Below are 16,858 nucleotides of genomic sequence, written 5' to 3'. Positions count from 1 at the left end.
CCTTCTCTATCCCACGTCCATTCTGATTCTGTTCCTGGCCCCAGTCCCAAACCAAGTTTCACCCCAGCCCATCCCCATCCCCATCCCCATCTCATCCCTGGCCCTGTCCCAACCCAACCCATCCCCACTCCCATCCCATTCCCAGTCCCTGCCCTATCTCATCCCATCTCCATTCCCTGTTCCGGGCCCCACCCCAATCCCAATCCCACCCTAAACCCACCCAAGCCTTGTCCCATCTCACCCCCACCTCCACTGCTCATCCCCCTCCTCCAGCCGGGCACCACCATTCCCAATGCCATTCCCAGCCTATTCCCATCATTCCCAGTGCCATTCCCACCATTCCAGTGCCATTACCAGAGCCAGTCCCAGTGCCATCGCCACCATCCCCAGTGCCATTCCCACCATCCCCAGTGTCATTCCTACTGCCGTTCCCACCATTCCCAGCCTATTCCCATCATTCCCAGTGCCATTCCCACCATCCCCAGTGCCATTCCCACCATTCCCAGTGCCATCCCCAGCGCCATTCCCACCATCCCCCGCCCACTCCCCCTCCAGTCCCGTAACTCCATCCCTCTCCAATCCCAACCTCAGCCCAGCCCCCTCCCATCTCCCCCCCGTTCCCATCCGGTGGGCGACGGCGTCACCGTGCGGCCGCTCCGGGCAGCGCCCGCGCCCCCTCCGCCCCGCGACCCCCGGCGCCGGCGGGGCCCGGACCCCCCGAGCGCCGTAGCCCCGGGGGGCGAGGGGTGCAGTGGCGGCGCCGGGCCGGGGGGTGGCACGGCCGAGCCGGGCGAGCGCGGCGGAGCCGGTGCTGCTGCCGGGGAGGCTCCCGGTGCTCCGCAGCCGCGGCCCCGCGTCCCCACCTTCCCCTCTCCCTGCTGCTCTCATCGCCGCCTCCCGGTGCTGCCCGGTGTCCCCCATCCCTGCCTCCTCCCATCCCGCCATCCCGGCAGCCCGGCATCCTCCGGTCCCTGCAGCGCTCCGCTGCCGAGCCCTCCTCCCATCGCCGCGTCCCTGCCTCCCTCCATCTTCCCATCCCTGCATCCTCCCAGCCCCGCCGGGCCCCCCGAGCAGCTGAGCCCCGGTCTGGGGAGCAGCGGGGGCCCCGCGGGCTCGGGACCCGCCGGGGATGAGGCAGCGCCGGGGGGGACGCGAGCGGCGCCGCAGGTAACGGTACGTGCCGAGCCACGACCCCACCCCAAAATTACCGGGGGCGTGCGGAGGGCGGGGGGGGTTCGGGGGGGCTGCAGGAATCGGGGTGCAAAGCAGCCCGAGGGTGCCCGGCCTGCCCACTCTGAGGACCCCAAAAAGGTGGGAATGGGGTGGGAAAAGGGGGAGGTGGAAAAAGCCGGGGGGGAAACATCCCGGAGCGGGGGGAATTATCTCGGGAAAAGCATCGTACGTGCCGGGTGGGAAGGGGATTTGTGGTTCCGTGGCGCTCGATAATCCCGAGCTGGTTTTTCCCGAGCCATCTGGGCACTGGGGGGGATTGGGTGGGGGTGACGCGGGGGGGCTGCGGCCATCCATGCCGGGGTCTCCCCTTGCCCGCAGCTGGAGGCAGCTCGCAGCCCCCAGCCCACCATGCCGTCCTCCAAGAGCGAGAGCGACTTCTGGATCGATGGATCCCACCGGGAGGCGGCACTGGAAGATTTCTACATCGTGGGCCCCGAGCTGGGACGGTACCGGGCGGGGAGAGCCAACGGGGAGGGGCAGGAGACCCCCGGGGGGTGGGAGAGGGTCCTGGAGGGGCAGGGTGGGGAGAGGGATGGAGGGAGGCAGGGGGGATGGAGGGATGTGAGGAGGGGTGAGGAATACGGAGGGGATGGATTGGGGGGGTGGAGGGATTTGGGGGAGGGGGATGAAGGGGAATGGGGGTGAAGGGATGCAGGAAAGGATGCAGGGAGGGATAGATAGGAAAGGATGGACGGATGTGGGAGGAATGGATGAGGAGGGATGGAAGAATGGAGGGATGCAGGAAGGGCTGGGCAAGCAGGAGAGAAGGATGGATGCAGAAGGGCTGTGGAAGGATGGATAGGGGCATGGATGGGGACAGAGCCTCCCCTCTGGCGCTTGGCCTGTGCTGTGATGCTGCAGCCAGGGTCTGGCAGTGCTCCCTGGGGGTTTGCAGGTGGGGCTGGGGGTCCCTGGGGCTGTGGAGATGGATATTCCTCATTCCATGGCAGTGGCATCGTGGGGAGACCCTTCACTCCTCTGAGCACCCCAAGGCTTTGGGGGTGGGCCATGAGGGTCCAGCCTGCAGCAGCCCCCTGCAAAGGCCTGGCAGTGCCAGCCTCCACAGAGCCTGCATTCCCAGCTCTGGATTTGGCTTGGAGAGCCCATCTGAGGGTGTGATCCCGGTGCCCCTCGGGCAGGGGGTGCCAGGAGTGCCAGGAGCCCGTGCTGGGAAGGTTGATGATCCCGTTTGGGGGGGCTCTGGGCTGTGCCAGGGGGAGGCAGCTCTGCCTCGGAGCCCTGGCTCAGAACAGGGGGATTTGGTGGCTCAGGCTGGGCCAGGCCCAGCTGCTCCGGGGTTTCCATCCTCAGAGAATCCTAAAAAGCAGCAGTTTTGGGGAAAGCAGGAATTGAAGGGTTTGTGTTAAGGTGTGGCCACATCAGCCCAGGGCTTGGCAGCTCTGCACAGAGGGATGTAGGACAGAAGGACAGGCCTGGAACCCCTGGAATCCATCCATCCATCATCCATCCACCATCCATCCATCCATCCATCCCTCCATCCATCCATCCATCATCCATCCCTCCATCCATCCCTCCATCCATCCATCCATCATCCATCCCTCCATCCATCCCTCCATCCATCCATCCATCATCCATCCCTCCATCCATCCCTCCATCCATCCATCCATCATCCATCCCTCCATCCATCCCTCCATCCATCCATCCATCATCCATCCCTCCATCCATCCCTCCATCCATCCATCCATCATCCATCCCTCCATCCATCCCTCCATCCATCCATCCATCATCCATCCCTCCATCCATCCCTCCATCCATCCATCCATCATCCATCCCTCCATCCATCCCTCCATCCATCCATCCATCATCCATCCCTCCATCCATCCCTCCATCCATCCATCCATCATCCATCCCTCCATCCATCCCTCCATCCATCCATCCATCATCCATCCCTCCATCCATCCCTCCATCCATCCATCCATCATCCATCCATCCCTCCATCCATCCAGTTTCAGCACCAGGCTTAAATCAAGCTGCTCTCAGTCCTGGAGCCATCCCGTGTTGGGATCTGGGTGGGATTTGGGCTGCTGGGAGCCCCCTCCCCACGCACAGCCCTCCCTCAGAGCCCCTCCTGGCCAGGCTGGACCCAGCTCCAGCCGGGAAGCCTCGGGGAGCAGGAGAGGGATGGAGGGAACTGCACAGGGATGTGGGACAGCGGGGAGGACCCAGCCCGGGGCTGCTCTCACACCAGCCACACATTCCAGCCTCCCAGCAAACCCCATCGCTCGACATTTTCCAGTTCATCTGGAAAGCAAATGCAATTATCTCCCGTCGCAGGCAGGGCTGATTGGGGATATTTATTTGAGGCCGGGGGCGAGGCGTGGCGAATTCCGGCAGCGCTGCCCTAATTGGGGACGCGTGAGGGGCAGCGCCAGGGGCACAGCGGGCACAGGAGCCACCCCGAGCCCTGCTAAACGCCGAGCCGAGCGCTCCTAAATGATCTCGTTAGCGCCGGGAATCAGGCTGGGGATTGTCCGTGCGGAAAAATGCAGAGGGAGGGCGAGAGGCGGCGGATCCTGGCTGGGATTCAGCTGCGGGGAGGGTCCTGCCCCGTGACCAGCCCGGCTGGGAAATTCCAAGGATAACCTCGTGGCTTCTCCCGCTGGAAGAGCGCTGTCGTGGCGGTCGCAGCGGCAGCGATGCAGTTTTGGGGTCAAATTGCAGCTTTTTGCCCTTTTTCCTGAGCCGGAGCAGGTGGTGGCCGCCCCTCCCAGCTGTGACAATCCGTTTCCAAATGGCTTTTTGTTTGTAAGCTGAAGTTTCGTGGAGAACGTTTGGCAAAAGGAAGGAATGTTTTGAAGCTGGGCGGGGTTGGGCTCCTGGATCCCGCAGCATCCCGGGCCGCGCTGGTACCCGGCGCTGCCGTTGCCATGGCAACGCCGTTCCCAACTCCAGCCGGATGAGTTGCAAAATCTCCTCCGGGTTTGAAGACAAATCCCTCTTTCAGGAGAGCCCCCGGGGCGTCGGTGGGCTCAGGGGAGGTTTTGGTGTGAAAGTCGGTGGTTTTGGGGTCTGATCTTGCCGGGCACAGCCTGAGCTCCGTCCCGGAAGGCGGCGGAGCCAAAGCTCGGTAAAACGCGGCCGATTCCTCGGGGGCAGGAATTAATCTGCCGGGCAGGGAGGTGGAATTGCAAAGGAGCCCCGGAAGGGCCGGGGGCGCGGGGCTGATCTCACCGTCCAGCGCTCAGGAAACGCGATTAACTCGAGCTGCGATCGCCGCCGGCTGCGGGGCGCGGTGGCCGCGGTCCCCGCGTCACCCGCGGCGGCTCCAGCTGGGAATGGGCTGGGACGGGGCCCCGGCCGTGTCGCTGCTGTCGCCGAGAGGCTGCGAGAGGGGACACGGCGGCTCCGTCCCGTCCTGAAAGCGGCTAAAGGATTTAAACTCCCTGTGGAATTCGGGTTTAATTAAAATAATCTTAGCCAGAAAAGCCGGGAAGGACGCGGGAGGGGTGCGGGAAGGGGATGTGGGATAGGGATGAAGGGGAGGGGAATTCAGGAATGGGGGGATGCAGGAGGAGGGGGATCCGTGAAAAGTGAGATCCATGAAGAGCAGGATCCACGCTGAGCTCCCACGGCCTGGCACTGCCAAAGGTGCTGCTGGGGGGCACAGGGAGAGCGGGACCCCCAGCTCTGTGCCAGCCTCACGTCCCCCCTCCCTCCAGGGGAGCCACCTCGGTGGTGTTCAGCTGCCAGGAGAAGGGCACGGGAGCTCCCTACGCTGCCAAGATCCTGAAGAAAACGGTGAGTGGGGCAGGAGAGGGGCTGGGGATGGGCAGGGGGAGCAGCAGGAGCTGGGGGGAGGGCTGGTGGTGTCCCCTCCCCTGCCCCTTGGCACCAGGATGGGTGAGGGGCTGGCACTGGGCATCGCTCCCACAATCTGGGGGTCCCACGTGGACAAAAGCTGGGATTTGGGGTGGGGGAGGGCTCTGGACAGCCATGGAAATGTTCTGGGGGTGATGGGGGGGGTCTCTGCGGGGTGGGGAGCCAGAGCCAGGCCTGGCAGCACAGGTGACACAAACTCTGCTTCCCAGATTGACAAAAAGATCGTGAGGACGGAGATCGGGGTGCTGCTGCGGCTCTCGCACCCCAACATCGTGAGTAGGAGCCTGGTGACACAGCTGCCACCTCCCTTTGGGCCGGGTCCACGGCTGCTGGGGGTGGCTTTGCCCTTAACTCAGCCTGCTGCTGAGGGAAGGGCTGGACTGTCCTTGTCCTCACCCTGTCTTGGTGCAGGGATGAAGGCAGCGCCCCATGGAAAACCTTCCTGCACCCCATGTCCCTTCCTGCACCCCCTGTCCCCTCCTGTCCCCCGTGTCCCCTCCCTGCCTCGCTGACAGCATCCAGGTGGTTCCCCTCTCCCTGCCACCTGACATTCCTGCTCCTTGCAGCTCCTTTGAGCTCTGATATCCAAGGCCAAGGACCCCCCCTGTCCTCCCCCTCCCACAGCCTGGCTTGAGATTCCCACCAGGCAATTTCCATGGAGGAGATCAAATGAATGCCAGGAAAATTGCCTGTCTGTAATGAATCCTGCCGGGGGAGATGAAAGGGGAGGCCGTGGGGCTGGGGCTGTGTCCTGCCTGCTCAGCACTCCCGGGATGACAGGAGTGGGGGCTGGAGCAGATCTAACCCAGCCAGGACCAGCAGAGCCCCCCTGCAATGCCAGGGGCTGGGGGGCTCCGTGCCCCCACCTCCCAAAAAAGGCTGGTCCCCACTGAATGGCTCCTGGGCTCAGCACTCCCGGGATGACAGGAGTGGGGCTGGAGCAGATCTAACCCAGCCAGGACCAGCAGAGCCCCCCTGCAATGCCAGGGGCTGGGGGGCTCCGTGCCCCCACCTCCCAAAAAAGGCTGGTCCCCACTGAATGGTTCCTCTGGAAAACTGCAAAAGGATCAGGGGGACACCTGAGTTAAGGAAATGAGATGGAAAAGGCACCTGGGAGCTGCTGCGGGGCTGAGGTTGGGACAGGCCCTGCTCCTCTTGGGATTGTGGTCACGACATCCCTGGGACATTGTCAGGACATCCCTGGGACATTGTCCTGCCATTTCCCAGGCTGCAGCATCCCTCAAACCCTGGGCACGGCTGCTCCCAGCCCATCCTCCTCTGGAGAAGCCCAAAAGTTTCATTCCAAGAGATGAAGCCAAGAGAAATCCCAAAGATCCCGAAAACAGAGATAAAGAGGACAAAGCACTGGGGACAGGTTGTCTCTAAGCCTCTCAGCCAGCTCGGCGTGGGCCCATTTTTGGGGTGTTTCAGTGTTTTTGGGGCAATTTGGTGCTTCAGCCTCTTCCACGGAGACATTTCCCCCATCCCAGGACGTCTGGGCAGACGCAGGGATGAGAGCCAGGATGGGAATCACACACTTGGAGCAGCCCAGGTGGACGGGAAGAGGCTCCTCTCTGATGTGTTATCAGGAACAGCACAGAAAATCCAATTTCCTCCCTCCCCTCTCCAGGCAGCAGCTCCTCAGAGCCACGGAGGAGGATCCAGCCTGTTGGAATATTTAAATCCCCGAGGTTTCCGTGGGGTTCTGCTCATCCCAGGCTCAAGTGATGTTTGAAGAGGAGCTGCTCTGCTCCCTTATTGACGCCGGCGCCGCTATCGTGCGGCACCGACCTCGGCAGCAGCTGATAATAGGATTGTAAACTTTTGAAGTTAATAGGAAAATTATAGTGCTCCGTGTATTATTATAATGCAATAAGCTGCCACATAGTGTCTCTCACCCCGCGGGGGATCACGGCTTGTCACCCAGCCTGGGAAGGGAATGATTAAAGCCCCATGAAATTCGCAGTGTCACAAAAGTCTTAAGAAGCATGAAATTCTTGGGTTTCCATTTTTGTAAAAAAAAAAAAAAAAATTGCATTTGGACGTCGCTTTAAGAGAGAATTGTTAATTCCAGATGGGCTGTGGAGGCACAAAGGGCTCGTGTGGGAGCCAAAGCACAAAAAGTCAGGAGGAAAACACGGGTTTGGTGCCTCTTCTGCTGCAGAACAGCCCAAGGGACTTTTCCAAAACCTGGATCCCAGAGTGGCCGTGACCTTGCAGGTGTGTCTGGCTCTCCCTCACCCCCTCCCAGGGGTGCAGGATCAGGATCCATCCCATGGGATGCAGCTCCCACACCACAGGGCTGGACGGAGGCTCCGAGGTGCCCATGGAGCTACAAAACTCCAATGCTCCCAAGGAGCTCCTCTAGAAACAAGCTGGGAGATGTGAAGAGGGTCAGGGCTCTGCACAGTCCCAGGTTCATCTTTAATCCCCGTCAAGTGAGCGAGGCTGCTGCAAAGAGTTCAAAAAACTCAGGTGAAAACAAATCAACAGTGGGAAAAACCAAACAAAGAGAGGAAGGAAATGTTTGCCCTGGAACAACCCTTTCCACTCTCCCTGGTGGCCAAAGTCTCCTCCCAGCACAGCCAGGATGCATTCCTGTATCCCATATCCCACATGCCACATCCTATATCCCATATCCCATATCTCACATCCCATATCTCACACCTCACATCCCTCATCCCAAATCCCATGTCTCATATCTCACATCCCACAACCCATATCCCACATCCCATATCTCATATCCCATATCCCACATCCCATAGCTCACATCCTTCATCCCATATCTCGTATCACACACCTCACATCCCTCATCCCACATCCCATGTCTCATATCTCACATCTTTCATCCCATATTCCATATCTCACATCCCATATCCCGCATCCCATATCTCACACCTTACATCCCTCATCTCGCATCCCACACTCCATATCCCATATCCCACACCCCACACTCCCTCCTGTCGCCCCTTCCAGATCAAGCTGAAGGAGATTTTCGAGACGCCCTCGGAGATCGCGCTGGTGCTGGAGCTGGTGACGGGGGGAGAGCTCTTTGACAGGTACAGAGGGGCCCTGGGGGTGGATCCCAGGAGGAGGAGGAGGATGGAGGGGGCTGAAGGCTCCGTGTGCCCGCAGGATCGTGGAGAGGGGGTTCTACAGCGAGCGGGACGCGGCGCACGTGGTCAAGCAGATCCTGGAGGCTGTTTCGGTAACGTGGCCCTGGGACAGCCCAGGGGGGCCTGGGGGGCACCGGGGGGGCTGCAGCCAAATATCCCTGGGGAGAGGGGCCCGGAGCTGCCCTGATCCCAAATATCCCTGGGGAGAGGGGCCCGGAGCTGCCCTGATCCCAAATATCCCTGGGGAGAGGGGCCCGGAGCTGCCCTGATCCCAAATATCCCTGGGGAGAGGGGCCCGGAGCTGCCCTGATCCCAAATATCCCTGGGGAGAGGGGCCCGGAGCTGCCCTGATCCCAAATATCCCTGGGGAGAGGGGCCCGGAGCTGCCCTGATCCCAAATATCCCTGGGGAGAGGGGCCCGGAGCTGCCCTGATCCCAAATATCCCTGGGGAGAGGGGCCTGGAGCTGCCCCCATCCCAAATATCCCAGGGGAGAGGGGCCCAGACCTGTCCCCATCCCAAATATCCCTGGGGAGAGGGGCCCGGAGCTGCCCCCATCCCAAACACCTCATTTGTCCCCTCGCCCTTGGCCTTCCAAAGGCAGCACTGGGAGAGGATGGATCTGCTCTTAGGGGGGATGGAGAGGAGGAGGGAGGAAGGAGGAAGGAGGAAGGAGGAAGGAGGAAGGAGGAAGGAGGAAGGTCAGGGCCGCTCTGCATCCCAGTTTCCATGGCAACAGGAGGGTTTAAAAACCAGGAACTCCCAGCTGGAATCGGCTCCACCACAGCGCTGGCGGGTCCCAGGGTGGTGCCAGGTCCCAAATGGCTGCTGCCACCTCCCAAATTCCGTCTGCGGCCGTTCCCTTCCTTTCCACGTCCCACTTTTCCTCTTTTCTGCAGTATTTGCACCAGAACGGGGTCGTGCACCGGGACCTGAAGCCCGAGAACCTGCTCTACGCAGACCTGTCCCCCGATGCCCCCCTCAAGATCGGTGGGTTGGGGGCGTGCCCGGGGGTCCTGGCACGGGAGGGGATCCCGGTGCCCGTCCCTGATGGCACTGCCACCCCCTTGTGTCCCCGCAAGGTGACTTCGGGCTCTCCAAGATCGTGGATGAGCAGGACACCATGAAAACCGTGTGTGGGACACCGGGGTACTGCGGTGAGCGCGGGGGGACGGGAGGGAGGGAGGGACGTCCTGGGGAGAGGGAAACCTGGAGGGAGGGACATTGTGGGGAGTGGAAATTGGGGTGAGAGGGACATTCTGAGGAGAGGAAAATTGGGGTGAGAAGGAGAGAGGGAGGGACATTGTGAGTAGAGGAAAACTGGGAGGAAGGGACATTTTGGGAAGAGGAAATTGGGGTGAGAGGGACATTTTCAGGAGAGGAAAATTGGGAGGGAGGGAGGGACATTCTGGGGAGAGGAAAATTGGGGTGAGAGGGACATTCCAGGGGGTTTTCTCTGCCTGAGGCCGGGCACAGCCTTTCTCCACATTTATCCATTTTTTTCTCCACATCTATCCTTTTCTTCCTCCATATTTATCCCCTTTCCTCCCCATTTATCCCCTTTCCTCCCCATTTCTCCCTTTTCTCCACACCTCCTGCTGCCCAGGGTGGTTTTCTGCACTGGAACCCCCCCATGGGTGCCTTTGACCCCCAGATTTTCCTTCCAGCCCCCGAGATCCTGCACGGGTGTCCCTATGGACCCGAGGTGGACATGTGGAGCGTGGGCGTCATCACCTACATCCTGTGAGTGTCACAGCCAGGGGACACAGCGCGGTGCCTTTGTCCCCTCTGGCCCTGCCACAGGGGGGTTGGATTTTCCAGAGTCCCCAGGACAAAGGAGGAATTGAGTGAATTTGACTCTATGTTTTTAGAAGGCTAATTTACTATTTTATATTATATTTTTATATTATTATTTTATATTACTTTAATATCATAATTTTGTATTATTTTAGTATTAATTTTGTATTATTGTACTATTTACTTTTATTATTATTATATTATATTATATTTATATTATACTTATATTTTTATTTATATCTATATCTATATCTATATCTATATCTATATCTATATATTTATATTTATATTTATATTTATATTTATATTTATATTTATATTTATATTTATATTATTTTATATTTATATTATTTTACATTCTATAAATAAATACTATACTAAAACTATACTAAAGAATGGAGAAAGGATACAGACAGAAGGCTTAAACAGAATGACAATGAAACCTTTTTCCAGAGCTGGCTGTGATTGGTCATTAAATAAAACCAATCCACATGAAATTAATCAAACAGTGACCTGTGGGTAAACAGCACTCCAAAGCAGCAAAGCACAGGAGAAGCACGCAGCCAATTCTTGGTTTCATTTCCCCTGAGGCTTCCCAGCTTCCCAGGACACAACTCCTGGATTTTTCAGGCTGTGACGGTGAGGGGGGCAGGCGGTGGCACCGTGTCCCGCGGCTGGCACCGTGTCCCACGGGTGGCACCGTGTCCCACGGGTGGCACCGTGTCCCACGGCTGGCACCGTGTCCCGCGGGTGGCACCGTGTCCCGCGGTGGCACCGTGTCCCGCGGTGGCACCGTGTCCCGCGGGTGGCACCCCTTCCCCCTTACTTTATTGTTATTTATTAATTTATTCATTTTTATTTTATACTTTATTTTATTTTACTTTATTTTACTTTATTTCACTGTATTTTGTTTTACTTCATTTCCTCTTCTCTTCTCCCTTTTATTTTTATTTATTAATTTATTCAGTTTTATTTATTTCTTCCACATGTTAATAATTTCTTTTATGATTTCATTTTCATCCCTTTATTTATTAATTACTTTATTTATAACATGGTGATTGTTTATTTTATGATTTCATTTTTATCCATTTATTTATTAATTTCTTTAATTATATTTATTTATCACATATTAGTATTGATTTATTTCTTTATGATTTTATGTTTATGTATTTATGGCAAGTTTTCATTTATTTATTACAAATTTTCATTTATTTATTTATCACTATTTGCATTATTGGTTTCACTTATTTTATGCTTTTATTTTTATCTATTTATTGCATTTGTTTATTTCTTTTCATTTATTAACCACATTTTGTTTTATTTCATGATTTTATTTTCACGTATTTACTACATATATTTAATTAAATTTATTTATTTCCCACACATTGCTATTAATTATTTATTTTTCCACGTGAATCCATTATTTATTTATTTATTATTATGTACTCTTGCTTTCTTTAATTTCCTTTATTTATTCCTTATTTTTTATGATTGATTTTATGATTAATTTTACTTCTTTCTTTCTTTCTCCCTTACTTTTATGATTGATTTTACGATTCATTATAACATACATTATATATTTATTATAATTATTTATTCCTTTACTTCGAAATGACAGAAACGTAGCGATTTTGGCGCTTTCAGGTGAGAAAATTGATCGTTTTGGACCCGCAGAAGAGGCTGACGGTTCAGCAGGCCCTGCAGCACCCCTGGGTCACCGGCGAGGCGGCGAAGCTCGCGCACATGGACAGCACGCAGAGGAAACTGCAGGAGTTCAACGCCAGGAGGAAGCTGAAGGTCGGGGGACCCTGGCCCACCGGGGACGTGTGGCAGCGAGGGGACAGCGGGGGACACGTGTCCCCAGCCACGGACTGCAAGGGCAGAACGCTGCCAGCACCCTCCTGGAGTCTGCAGCGGTGCCGGGGGATTTTTGGGGTGGATTTTAGCTCCAGGAGGCTGGGGTGGGGTGTTGGGGACAGCACAGGGAGGGGACAACTGTCCCCATCCATGGCCTGGAAGGACAGAACGCTGCCAGCACCGTCTTGGATCCTGAGGGACAGTTTGAGGGTTTTTGAGATGGATTTTAGGGAAAGGTTCCTCTCCCCAAGGGTGCTGGGCACTGAATTCCCTCAATCCCGGCCCTGAGGCCACCAGAGCTCCAGGAGGTTGGGGTGGGGTGTTGGGGACAGTAAAGGGAGAGGACAGCAAGGAACAAGTGTCCCCATCCATGGACTGGAAGGGCAGAACTCTGCCAGCACCATCTTGGAGTCTGCAGCAGTGCCGGGGGATTTTTGGGATGGATTTTAGCTCCAGGAGGCTGGGGTGGGGTGTTGGGGACCTCACAGGGAGGGGACAGCAAGGGACAAGTGTCTCCATCCATGGACTGGAAGGGCAGAACTCTGCCAGCACCATCTTGGAGTTTGCAGCGGTGCCAGGGGATTTTTGGGATGGATTTTAGGGAAAGGTTCCTCTCCCCAAGGGTGCTGGGCACTGAATTCCCTCAATCCCGGCCCTGAGGCCACCAGAGCTCCAGGAGGTTGGGGTGGGGTGTTGGGGACAGTAAAGGGAGAGGACAGCAAGGAACAAGTGTCCCCATCCATGGACTGGAAGGGCAGAACTCTGCCAGCACCATCTTGGAGTCTGCAGCAGTGCCGGGGGATTTTTGGGATGGATTTTAGCTCCAGGAGGCTGGGGTGGGGTGTTGGGGACCTCACAGGGAGGGGACAGCAAGGGACAAGTGTCTCCATCCATGGCCTGGAAGGGCAGAACACTGCCAGCACCATCTTGGAGTCTGCAGCGGTGCCAGGGGATTTTTGGGATGGATTTTAGGGAGAGGTTCCTCTCCCCAAGGGTGCTGGGTGCTGAATTCCCTCAATCCCAGTCCTGAGGCCGCCAGAGCTCCAGGAGGTTGGGGTGGGATGTTGGGGGTGGGATTGTTGGGATGTTATTGTTGGGGTGGGATTGTTGGGATATGATTGTTGGGGTGGGATTGTTGGGATATTATTGTTGGGATATTATTGTTGGGGTGGGATGCTGGGGGTGGGATTGTTGGGATGTTATTGTGGGAGTGGGATTGTTGGGAGTGGGATTGTGGGGGCAGGATTGTTGGTTTGGGATTCTTGGGGTGGGATTGTGGGGGTGAGATTGTTGGGATGTTATTGTTGGGATATTATTGCTGGTTTGGGGTTTGGGGGTAGGATTGTTGGGGCGGGACTGTCATGGCCTCCTGAGCCAGGCCAGGATCTAGGCCGAACACCCCACAATTCCCTAATTCTCTGCCTATCCCTCTCTCCCAGGCTGCCATGAAAGCCGTGGTGGCCTCCGGCCGCTTGGGCAACCACGGCCACCACGACTGCTCCCGCAGCGGCCGCGGCCAGGCCGGACCCCGGGGCCTGGCCCGGCCTGAGGGCACCGGCGGCCCCGAGGCCAGCGCAGGCCTGAGCGCCTTCCCGAGCGACCGCCCCGCCATGGCCCCGGGGGCCTTTCCCTGCAAAGGCAGCGAGTTGTCTTTAAGGGGTTCTTGTAAATAATCCTGAAGGGGTTTTTTTTTATTTTTCTGCCGTAGCTGTGGCATGTCCAGCGCTGTCACCAGCCCAGCTGTGGGGCTGCTGCTGTGTTAGGAGGGGTTTGAGGAGCTTTGACCCCAAATGTTCGATCCTCTCTGGAGAACATCCCGTGCTCATGCTTCCCTTGTCAGCCCGAGCCCTGGGCTGTTTTTTGGGGTGTGCTCCCCACCTTCAGCCTTGCTGAGGATCCCTGCTGGTGGTGGTGGGGTGGTCACGGACTGGGAATGCTGGTCCAGCCTCCCCTTGGCGTTCCAGGTCAGGACTGGCACCTTTCCAACACAGCAATTTGAATATTGTGAGATTTTGCCACGTAACTGCTGTTCCCTGAGGGAGGTCAGTGAGTTTATACATTTTCAATTTTTCTTTTTTAATGAAATCAGCAGACAAACTTCTTGAAAAGGATTTTTTTTTTTTAAAGGCAGGAAAGAAGATAACCATTTGCAGATTTTAACAGAGGGCAAGTAAGCAGACAGCAAAAGCCATATTGCATGTGGGAATTGCAGAGAGCTGGTGGGATCTGCCAGGGTTGAGCCCTAAGCAGCAACCACGACCTGCACCCTCACATTTTGGGCTTAGAACGGTGTGTTCAGGGTAAAACTCCCACCTGGAGGGGAATAAATTTGTACAGGAGGTTCACTCCCCCAGGATGGCGGCGCAGAATTGAGCAGCTGGGGCAGGAAGGGCAAAAAAACCCCAAAATTGGATGTTTTTCAGCAGTGACAGACCTGAGGGTGACAGAGCAGGGTCAGGGGGAGGAAAAATGCATTTTGGGTTGATCTCCAGCATGAACAGAAATCAAAATAACTCTGAGTCAGGATCCACCCCGGAGCTCAGTGGGGTTTGGGGAGCCAAAGGCAGAGAGAAATGGGGTGTTCAAGAGGGGTTTTATTGGGAGAAAAATCATGGCTTGGCCAGAGCTGCACTTTTTGAGTTTGAGTTGTGGAGAAACAGCTGCCCCGGGGGGAAAGGAAGCTGCTGGTCCCGTGGGACTCTGCAGCACAGGGAAATTCCCCTTTTTGAAGGCAGCGAGTTGTCTTTAAGGGGTTCTTGTAAATAATCCTGAAGGGAATTTCCCCTTTTTCTTTGCATTTTTGTCAGTTTTTCCCTCTCCTTTTTGTAACGCTGGGGCTGAGCCTTGCAGGGTGCTCAGCGTCCATCCCACCCTGCTGTCGTGCGTGGGACCTGAACTCCGCCTCGTTGTTTCCCAGCCAGGTTTTAAAGACTCTTTTCTATCCTTTGACACGAAATGCTGATTAAAGGACCAGGCTGGCACCCCCAGAGCCTGCAGAGCAACAGTTGCAGAATTCCCAGGAAAAACGGGAATTACACTTGACAAATCAATCACACAAAGTATCTCCAGCAGGAGACAGGAGGGGGCCTGCAAGAAAAACCACAACTGGAGTTTGTCTTTTATTATTCCACATTTAAAGACAGGAAAAATGCACTGCTGGGGGCGAGCCCGGGGAGGTGCATTTGGGTCTGCTGCTGTTTGAGGGATTATTTCAGTGTGGTAATTATTTCAGTTCTGGCAGCCAGGTGTTGATAAGCAAGCAGACAGTGAATAAAGCATCCAACCTCTGGGCTCCCTGGTCACTGTTTGCCTGGGAAAATTCAAGATTGCCGTGGGATGGGTTGTGTGATAAGATTTTACAAGTTTAATAGTAATGAAGTGGTTATTAAAATAGAAATATAATTAGAGTAATAATAATTTGAACAATTAGGATGAGGACAATACAAGACAATAAGAAACAAAGAGTAATGGAGGTCTGGGTATCTTTTTCTGGGCAAAATAAGCCCGAAAAAGGACCCACGTTAAGAGAAGATTAACCCTTAAAAGCAACAGCCTATTTCATATTTAAACACCTCATACATGGTGCATAAATTCCATTTAAACAAAGGATTCTTTCTGGTCAGCACCAACTTCTTCCTCTGCATCCTGACAGCATTTTCATGGCTGAGCAAGGCAGGAAGAAGTTATTTTATTCTGATAACGGGGCAATAAATTCTCCTTCTCTGAAAGATTTATTTGTCCTGTGGTTGCTATTTTTGCTTTAGACAAAAAATATTTTACATAGCATAGTTCCTATTTTAACATGATGTTATAACCTAAAACTTATATTATATCTACCACGCTACTTAAGAAAATTAATACAGCATCACTTTCTAACGCAACACATGTAATATTGATGTTAATATTTGCCAAATGCCAATCATAAAACACGCATTTTTCACCCAGGGACACTTTCCAGTGCGTCCCAGGCTGCTCCAAGCCCTGTCCTGCCTGGCCTTGGACACTTCCAGGGATCCAGGGGCAGCCGGGCTGCTCTGGGGATCCCGTTCCAGGAATTTGGATTCTGGGGATCCCGTTCCAGGAATCTGGATTTTGGGGATCCCATTCCGAGAATTTGGATTCTGGGGATCCCATTTCAAGAATTTGGGTTCTGGGGATCCCGTTCCAGGAATCTGGATTTTGGGGATCCCATTCCGAGAATTTGGATTCTGGGGATCCCATTTCAAGAATTTGGGTTCTGGGGATCCCGTTCCAGGAATCTGGATTTTGGGGATCCCATTCCGAGAATTTGGATTCTGGGGATTCTATTATAAGAATATGGATTCTGGGGATCCTATTACAGGAATTTGGATTCTGGGGATCCCATTTCAAGAATTTGGGTTCTGGGGATCCCGTTCCAGGAATTTGGGTTCTGGGGATCCCGTTCCAGGAATTTGGATTCTGGGGATCCCGTTCCAGGAATCTGGATTTTGGGGATCCCATTCCGAGAATTTGGATTCTGGGGATTCTATTATAAGAATATGGATTCTGGGGATCCTATTACAGGAATTTGGATTCTGGGGATCCCATTTCAAGAATTTGGATTTTGGGGATCCTATTCCATTCCAAGAATTTGGATTTTGGGGATCCTATTCCATTCCAAGAATTTGGATTTTGGGGATCCTATTCCATTCCAAGAATTTGGATTTTGGGGATCCTATTGCAGGAATTTGGATTTTGGGGATCCCATTCCAGGAATTTGGGTTCTGGGGATCCCGTTGCAGGAATGCGGATGGGATGAGCCTCGGACTGACCCTGCGGGCGCGGTGATGCCGCTCGGTGCCCGGTGTCCCCCGCCCACGGCCGCGCTCGCAGCTCCGTCCAGCCCGAACCGGCACATGACGTCACAGCTCCCGGCTATGACGTCACTCGCCCCGTTGCCATGCCGCACCCCGCCCGCCCTCCCAGACTGGGCGTGGCTTCCGCCCAACTAGCCAATAGAAGGCGGTGTGGGCGTGGCTAAGGCTGCGGCGTGCG

The 16,858-nt window shown here is 55.2% G+C and overlaps 1 protein-coding gene across 1 annotated transcript; it reads left to right on the top strand.

The window, feature by feature from the left end:
- Positions 1-786: 786 nt before the first annotated feature.
- Positions 787-13,515, top strand: LOC120513887 (calcium/calmodulin-dependent protein kinase type IV-like). Its single transcript, XM_039733728.1, has 12 exons — positions 787-1,173; positions 1,552-1,679; positions 4,914-4,992; positions 5,283-5,345; positions 8,050-8,132; positions 8,209-8,281; positions 9,088-9,178; positions 9,271-9,345; positions 9,856-9,931; positions 10,585-10,624; positions 11,612-11,782; positions 13,282-13,515. Exons 2-12 carry the CDS (start codon positions 1,582-1,584, stop codon positions 13,513-13,515), a joined length of 1,083 nt encoding a protein of 360 aa, XP_039589662.1. The 5' UTR covers positions 787-1,173; positions 1,552-1,581.
- The last annotated feature ends 3,343 nt before the right edge of the window (positions 13,516-16,858 follow it).

The sequence above is a fragment of the Passer montanus genome, unplaced genomic scaffold (genome assembly GCF_014805655.1).
Source record: "Passer montanus isolate IOZ18808 unplaced genomic scaffold, ASM1480565v1 scaffold112, whole genome shotgun sequence".
NCBI lineage: Eukaryota > Metazoa > Chordata > Aves > Passeriformes > Passeridae > Passer > Passer montanus.
This window is presented reverse-complemented; position numbering and strand designations above follow the sequence as displayed.